An 8,654-nucleotide genomic window follows, 5' to 3' on the forward strand; every position below is an offset into this window, starting at 1 on the left:
CAAAGTGTGGACACAGAGTGTAAATTGTAATTTCCCCATTGGGGATCAATAAACAGAACAGAAATTAAAATTTAAAAAAATTAAGTAAGCTTTAACAGATAAAATAGTTGATCTTTTTGCCACTCCATGTATATACATTCTAGAAACATCCAGGGTAAATTGGTGATAGTTAAATGTCATCACCAGTTGTTTTTTTCTGATGCAATATAAGGCTTGCTTATTGATTGAATGAGCAAGAATCCGTTGTTGCCATGTTCTTTCTGTCTACAGCTGACCCACATGTTCAATACTCGGCCGTTAGCAGCTTTGTTTTCCTGCGGTTCTTCGCTGTTGCTGTTCTTACTCCACACTCCTTCCAGCTCCGTTCCCACCATCCTGTAAGTGCATGGCCCTGGTACCATTTGATAAATATACTGCAAATTCACATATAGCCTATACAGTACATTGTTGTCATTGTGCATTTTGCTTTATTTCTAGGATCCTGAGATTTCCCGCACGCTCACACTTATCTCAAAAACAATCCAGACGCTGGGCAGCTGGGGTAGTTTGTCAAAAAAACTGGTAAGAATAAAAGTATTGATGAGAAATTCTGTTTAGCCAGTTAGGGTAGAAGGATGCATCGTTCACTCATCATGACAAATTAATAAAGGCATTTGTGAGACTGCTGAAACCGTAATCTGGCCTGAGTCAATAGACCTTTTTCACAGCAGACATTTTGACTTGTTGTAGAAGGGAAAGCACAGCTGAAATTGACAACCTTGGCTCAGTTCCATCAAGTGTCCTAGTAAGCTATTTTATTGAGTCAGCATACACAGTACCAGCGCCTCTCCTAAGTGGAATGCAGCCATTATTAATGGTTTTGAATACACCTTTGCTTTTCCTATTATGACATGTCAACATGTCTGCCGTGAAAAAGGTCTTTAAGGTAACTAAGTAGAGGAAAACTGGGTGGGAAGGGGTCGGAATTATCAGAGGCCTCATAATACCATATCACGATACAATAGTATTGCAACTTTAAATATATTAGAATTTCTAATCTTTTTCCACTTCAAATTTTTCTTAATTTCATATTATGTCCCCAAAAGGAAACTTTGTCAACATCTGTTTTATCTGAAAAAATAAATTTCTCTGTTTTTTTTTTATCTCACTTTAATTTTATTGCTGCAAAATGTGATTGTCAAGCAGAAAAACTGACCAACACATACATATATAATAAAAGATCAATACTTTGCATCTGTGTATCAATACAGTATTGCCACGGAAACTATTGCGATACTATCCTATGTTGATTTTATTTTATTTTTTTCCACCCCTACTATACAGTGAATGTCAAATACTGACACCTGTTATCAGACATCAAATGCATTGTTTTAATATCTGTCTCATTTAAGTTTTTTTTTTTTCTATTTTTAGTCTAGTTTCAAAGAAACCTACATGTACGACTTCTTCAAATCATTCCAAGAAGACAAGTGTATCGAAAAAGTTAAAAAGGTATTGTGTTAATATCCTCAAAGTTACGTAGAGTGTGAATGTTTATTTATCTTTGCTGAAATCATTTCCCATCCCATGTTCCAGTTTCTTGATGAGATCTCATCTAACGTCAGCAAGGAGTCCAGTGGGCTGGAGGACGCAGTGGTTCTCAAGGAGGGGTGAGTGTTCGCTATGAGCCTGGCTCTGTAGGAAGGAGACATAAGATAAAGAGTAAAGCTTGTGGTTGCTGATTTTAATAACCCACCCTATAAAATTGAAGTGGTCCGTGATGGTGGTGATGGCGCAGTGCATATGACACATGCCTTTGGTGTGGGAGATCTGTGTTCAATTCCCACTGAAATACATCAACCAATGTGTCCCTGAGCAAGACACTTAACCCCTAAAATAAAATCCTAAATGTGTGGTCGCTTTAATGGTGCAGCAAGTAGACAGCTCCAAGTATGTGTTCATATCTGGCTGTAGAATATGGCTCCAAATGCGTCTTAAGTGACCACTTGTGATCGGATCTCTTCCTCGCTCTAAAAATGTTATTTTCTAAAAATAAGGATGTCTACCGGCGAAACCTGTGCAGGAGAGAGAGGTTTTTATAAAAGTCTCAGTGTGTACAGCGCTCATTACTTTTGAAGCTTCTAACTGAATCTCTGTGGGTTGGAGTAGAGTTTCTGCTTTATTTGACCTTTTTTTCATGTACGCTTATAAGAGCAGTGTTAAGTTACTGATAAAGACCCAAATATTTCCTGATGTTGCTGCTTCATAATAAAGGCTTTTAAACAACAAAATAATGAGACTTTTATTGTGAAGATTTTATAAGAAGTGAAACCATTACACCTGTTTTACAGCCGTTAAAACAGGAATGTCTCTAGTAATATTCTACATCCGTGAATTTGGTTTTATTTTATGAAACTAAACGGCTGCCTTTTCTAAGTAACCGTGGGGCACAGAACTCCACAGAGCAAGGGATATAAGAGAAGGCAGCACCGGAACAAAAACAGGGACATATCACTAACTGTATGATAAAATCACATCGGTAGTTTGTGTGACATGAAAAATGCTTTAAATGGGTACGTAGTTCTGCTCACAGTTGAGTAGGCAGTCCTTAATGTGGTCATATGGGGCCTCATGTGGCCCAGACCACCTCCGAATGTGGTCTGAGTGATTAGATCCCTAGATGCATACAGACCTGTACTTAGAGCTGTCCACTTGTAATCAGATCACCTAGGACGGATTTTAAATTGCAGGTGGAAATGGGTTCTCAATAGAGAGATTTATTCAAAATCAGAACCATTAGCCAGCTGAAAGTTTAATTTAAACAAAACCCAAAGAAAATGCTAAAAAGAACTGATTTGTTTACCACTAGTAAAACATGGCTTAGTTTTATAAACCTCAATCTTGTGTGTGTCCTCATAGGGAAGTACAGAAACGTGCCCAGGGGAGAAAACGTCTTGGCAAGAAGAACTTTAAAAAGAGATGGCTCAGAGTGACCAACAGGGAGCTCTCCTACCACAAACATAAAGGTGAGACCAGTTTCTAGAACCAGAAGTCCTAGCATAATATAAGATAAAGCTAACAGGAGACGGCAGTGCGTTGTATCACACTCTCATTCCTAATATTACCACCAGATGGCACCAACGTAAAAACCTTTCCAACCCTACACACAGTGGAGGTGCCATTTTATTGGCTGGGGTTATTTGCCAAAAGTTGAGATGTTGACATTGTAATGTTGTACATAAATATTAAAAGCTTCAGAAATTAAAATTATTATTATTCACAAAAATTAAACTATTATTATTAACGGAAATCTAGTATACATACAGAACTCATACTGATCATATAAATCTAACAAATGTGATTAAAGAGGAGAACATAGAATGCTTAACTCTGTTTTCTTTGCCTTTAACTGATTATCTCATTCCAATTGCCTTTACATGTATCTGACTAATACATGTGGCATCAAGATAGATCGGGCTGAACTTGTCCTTACAACAAACCCATCCTTTTGTTTAAAGAATTTATATAAATGAAATCGGTTTGTGCGATCAAAAAACAGTAAAGATGCTCTCTGGAGAAGTTTGTCACCATCAAGTGCTGCCTAATGGTTCTGACCCATCAAATATTAACGTTTCCATCAAGGTTGGGTTGATATGTCTTTGCAAAATTTGGTACAAACAGCAAAACCTGCATTTGAACTCTGATAGAGACCTTTGGATTTGGTTTTGTTTTCATGTTTCTAAGAGCTACAACTAGCACTGAAGTAAAATTATTGATCATGGATTTAATGTATGAAATAAGGTCCATGTCATATTGACAAGGCCAAGTCTGTATGAATCTCTTCGATTGCACCATGTATTGCGTCGTGGATTGCATAGAACATAACTATGTGAACATTTTGACAGCCAAATGCAGTGCTTAATTTAGGTTACTATCCTGCCATTTATCTGTGAGAGTTAACTAATTTGATAGTTGGGAGCATAGTCCAAGCCTAAGCAATTATCATGGGAGGCAAGTGTTTATTTCTACATACTGAAATGGCTATTATTACTTTCAGAAATGAGATTGTTTTTCAGCAATTGCCAAAAAAATTAAATATATCTTGAGCACTGTGGCTTACACTATCAAAAGGCACATCGAAAGGTGTGGAAACTTACAGTGCATTGATTCACTTACACCATATTTTACATGGTTTACTTACACATCATATTTTCTTTGTTTACAAGGAGCACATCATTTAACACAAACAAAGAATCAAAAATATGGGTTGTTGATAAATTGTGACTGTCACTGTATATTATTGACACAATGACTTCTGCTTTCCAGGAAAAGAGGCCCTCTGCATCATCAATGTCAAAAATATCCAGGCGGTGGAGAAACTGGATGAAAGTGCCTTTAACCGCAAAAATGTAAGCCAATTCCCCTCAGACACCCAATCATCACTTAAGTATGATTAAGTTAAAATCAACAAACGATGATGTGAAGTGATAGCTGAGGACTAAGTTGATGTCACTCCTCACATGAGGCACAAACATCCAGCAGCAATAACTGACTCTGTGAATAATTCAGCGTTCCATATTTTTCTAGTTAATTATTTATTTATTTATTTATTTATGTCATAGGTAATATGTATATGTTTTTTTTGAGTATTTATAGTATGGGTAATGTGAATGTGGTCATGTGTGAGATGTGTGCATATATTGTATTTTAATACCGCAACTGGATTGCTCCAACTAAGTTTTGTTGTGTAAATGTATGCAATGGAAATACAGATAATACAATCTATACCTGGTAAACTATGAACACTGAAAAAAAGAGAAATTTGAACCAAATCTTCTGGAAGTTATCAAATTATAATGGGAAATAAAATAAATCTCAGGTTGTTACAAGTCAAAATGTTATAGGCATCACAACTCTAAACTCATTGTAAGCATAGCCACCCTGTTTGCTAGTCTTTATTTTTTAAACTGTAAGAATTTGAAAGTATCCTAGAAATAACCTGGGCAATAAAGACTGGTAACACTGTTGGGGCTTAGCTCTTCAACTGCTTGGTTTCTCTTGTGTCAGATGTTTCAGGTGGTCCACTCTGAGAAGCCTCTGTATGTGCAAGCAGGAAACTGTGTAGAGGCCAGTGAGTGGTTGGAGGTCCTGGGCCCGGTCAGTCGCTGCAATGAGGGACGCCTATCCACCTTTCATCCTTCAAATTACAGTAGTGGAGCCTGGCAGTGCTGCAAAAGCCAAAGTAGCAATGCACCAGGCTGTAAGCCCTGCACAACGTGAGTCTTTGTCCACATCACCACCATGACAAGAAACATCTTAGCTCTAAACTATACAAAATATGTGTTGCAGAAAATAGTGAAGACGTTGTTTTGAAACCCTGCCGCTGGTGGTAAATTTGACAAACCATGTACAAACCCAATTCCCCAAAAATTGGGACACTGTACAAATTGTGAACAAAAACAGAACGCAATGATGTGGAAGTTTCAAATTTCAATATTTTATTCAGAATACAACATAGATCAAATGTTGAAGCTGAGAAAGTGTGTCATTTTAAGAAAAAAATAAGTTGACTTCAAATTTCATGGCATCAACACATCTCAAAAAAAGTTGTGACAAGGCCATGTTTACCACTGTGTTGTATCCCGTCTGGGGACTGAGGAGACAAGTTGCTCAAGTTTTTGGATCCTGTTTAGATATGGCTTCCTTTTTGACCTATAGAGTAGCCGGCAACGGCGAATGGCACGATGGATTGTGTTCACCGACAGTGTTTCCTGGAAGTATTCCTGATTTCCATTACAGTAGCATTCCTGTATGTGATGCAGTGCCGTCTAAGGCCCGAAGATCAGTATGGTTTTCCGGCCATGACCCTTACGAACAGAGATTGTTTCAGATTTACTGAATCTTTGGATGATATTATGCACTGCAGATAATGATAACTTCCAACTCTTTGCAATTTTTCTCTGAGAAACTCCTTTCTGATAGTGCTCACCTATTTCTCGCCACAGCATTGGGGGAATTGGTGATCCTCTGCCCATCTTGACTTCTGAGAGACACTGGCACTCTGAGAGGCTCTTTTTATACCCAATCATGTTGCCAATTGACCTAATGAGTTGCAAATTGGTCCTCTTTCTTATAAGTAATTTGAACTTTTCCAGCCTCTTATTGCTACCTGCCCTAACTTTTTTTGGAATGTGTAGCTCTCATGAAATCCAAAATGAGGCAATATTTGGCATGACATTTCAAAATGTCTCACTTTCAGCATTTTATATGTTATCTATACTCTGTTGTGAATGAAATATAAGTTTATGAGATTTGTAAATTATTCCATTCCTTTTTTATTAATGATTTGTACAGTGTCCCAACTTTTTTGGAATTGGGTTTGTAGGTGCTACTCCAAGATCATAGCTCTAATGAAAACAGTCTTGCTGGGAAGAAAGAGTGGATTTGAGATCAGACTGATTTTAAACTCTCTAAAAGTGGCAAATACAAAACTTGGATCATTTAGTTAGACTGTTTTACATCAGCTGCCAAATGCTTGTAGCCTGGGAACCAGACAAATCTGCCTGCTCTTGTTTATTTGCTCTGGCAGATATATCTGCCCCCTTGCTTTCAGACACATTTCCAGCCAAGCACTTGTTGTCTGTTGCCATAAACTGATCCGTTTTTCCCATGTGGATGGACACGCATGCAAACTACGAGCTTACAGAAAACGCATCGAGGGCTCAGCTGTTTTTTATTCTCAACAAATATTATACCCTTCACTTCTGTCTGTTATTCCCTTCTAAATGAGATCTTCTTTCACATTTGTTCTCTCCTGTTACAGCACCGTGCTGGCCAACCTGCAGCTGGACATCGACTGTGACCGGGAAACGGAGAGAATATTCTCCCTCCTCTCCTCAAACGATACCAAGCTCCAGAACATGGAGGGTTAGTTTTTGTTCATGAACACCTGAGTTTATCAGAGTGAGCTATCGATTTCACTTGTTAAACGTCACTATAACTGCCCCACAGCACTTTCATGAAGCATCATTGTTAGAGATCCTCTAAGGATTTTTGGATGCGCGTGTTAAGGTGTCTGTACTTCAATGCAAGTTGTGAAAGTGAGGTCATTTCACTAAACTTACAACATGTAATTTCCAACAACAACCGAGTGCAACACTTTTGATTTCTGATGTGGTCAGAAAACACTTCTTAAAATTTTAGTTCTAATCGAGGGTAACCAGACCCTTAAGCTGCACTGAATAAAAATGTGTTTTCTCTCTGCAGATGCATGTGCCAGTATGGCGGTGTATCAAGGCCCTCAGCGGGAGCAGGAGGACTACTCCAAGTTCACCATTCAGGAACCCAAAGAGACCTTTCAGACACTCAAACAGCTCCGAAACATTATGGAGGAACTTCAGAGGCAGCACAACATCAGGAGAGACTCAACGGCACAGTACGGAAGCCTGTAAGTCTGGACTGCTGATACTAAAAGTTATATTTGTACTGTATCTACATTTTTATTGTTGACATTTTTCATGTGTATATGTTACTTTGTATGTGTAACTTTTTTTCTTTTGTCCTTGTAAATCCCAATGACATTAATGTTATTGTTATATAATTACTGCTGTGACCACTCAGACGTAGATGCTCATTTTCGCACAAAGATAAGGCACTCATCTTTGTTCTGTTTTGTTATGCTTTCTGTTTCAGGGACAACCCCATAGTAGGGAAAACCTCTTAACCGGGCGGGAAGGTGGGGCCTGAAACAGCCATACTGTACCAGCAGGTGTCAGTACACCACACAGAGCCTACGGGCCTTAAGGAGCCCGTAGAGTTGTCCCAGCGGGAACGCCCGCTGTGTGTCCAGGAGAAGAGCATACAATACACCCTGACCTCCAGACATCATGATTCCACTACAGCAGTGACCGCCTAAAGAAGGGGAACCAGAACGAGCTTCTCTCCTCGCTCCTTGAAATGAACGAACCCTTAGGTGTTTCCTTTGGCAGTACATTGCCTCCCTTCCTCCCCTCCTCTGGTCCCTTATAAAGAGATACTTTCCTTGTCTTAATTTATGTCCTCTTTGACGTCTACAGCTGTGTGAAAAAGGCATCATTAGATGGTGTGTGAATAGGCTGCTAATTTTTTTTTATTCACCCAGTTTTTTATATCAACAGTTGTGATGATGCTCTCCCAAATTGTTCAAGGTTTTGCTCTGACATCTGTCTTTAGAGTTGATTTAATAATCATCTTTCTGGAGGATCGTCCTCTATGTGTGCCCCTTTTACCTTTTCTCTTCTCTCTTAGTGTCCTTCCTCTTCTGAACAAATGTTTATGTATATTTTCAGAGGACCGTTAAGTAGATGAAACCGATCTGCCTTATCTTGATGGATGTTTCTTTCACAGTAAATGCTGAGGGAAAAATGCAGAAGCACTTTAAATATTTGGAGCACTCCAAATGAAATGATTAGATACTTGGTATCAGCTTTCCCTATTTTGATCAGTTACATGATCCTGAGTACCTGTTTTTTTTTTTCTTCATTCCTGTACAATAACAATTATAGCCTTTTAGATTTTAAGATATTTTTCTCAACCAAAGACAATTTCATAGGTTTGACTTGAAAAAAGAAACAATTAATGTATTTTGAATACAAATGTTTTAAAAATGGAAATACACACACACACACACACACACA

General features: G+C 38.3%; 1 protein-coding gene and 1 long non-coding RNA gene across 2 annotated transcripts in view; one reads left to right on the forward strand and one right to left on the reverse strand.

Annotated features, from left to right (window-relative positions):
* The window catches only part of LOC116686959 (uncharacterized), a 16,216-nt gene extending 15,310 nt beyond the window's left edge, over positions 1 to 906 (reverse strand). Inside the window, exon 1 of the long non-coding RNA XR_004331437.1 lies at positions 755 to 906. This is a non-coding gene — a long non-coding RNA (uncharacterized LOC116686959). The remainder of the gene's footprint in view (positions 1 to 754) is intronic.
* The window catches only part of rasa2 (RAS p21 protein activator 2), a 29,774-nt gene that overhangs the window by 20,623 nt on the left and 497 nt on the right, over positions 1 to 8,654 (forward strand). Inside the window, exons 15-24 of the mRNA XM_032511996.1 lie at positions 271 to 377; positions 478 to 561; positions 1,414 to 1,491; positions 1,576 to 1,649; positions 2,899 to 3,005; positions 4,306 to 4,388; positions 5,047 to 5,255; positions 6,803 to 6,906; positions 7,246 to 7,426; positions 7,672 to 8,654. The exon at positions 7,672 to 8,654 is cut by the window's right edge and continues 497 nt beyond it. Coding sequence (XP_032367887.1) covers positions 271 to 377; positions 478 to 561; positions 1,414 to 1,491; positions 1,576 to 1,649; positions 2,899 to 3,005; positions 4,306 to 4,388; positions 5,047 to 5,255; positions 6,803 to 6,906; positions 7,246 to 7,426; positions 7,672 to 7,702 — 1,058 coding nt within the window. The 3' untranslated portion in view covers positions 7,703 to 8,654. The remainder of the gene's footprint in view (positions 1 to 270; positions 378 to 477; positions 562 to 1,413; positions 1,492 to 1,575; positions 1,650 to 2,898; positions 3,006 to 4,305; positions 4,389 to 5,046; positions 5,256 to 6,802; positions 6,907 to 7,245; positions 7,427 to 7,671) is intronic.

The sequence above is a fragment of the Etheostoma spectabile genome, chromosome 3 (assembly GCF_008692095.1).
Source record: "Etheostoma spectabile isolate EspeVRDwgs_2016 chromosome 3, UIUC_Espe_1.0, whole genome shotgun sequence".
NCBI lineage: Eukaryota > Metazoa > Chordata > Actinopteri > Perciformes > Percidae > Etheostoma > Etheostoma spectabile.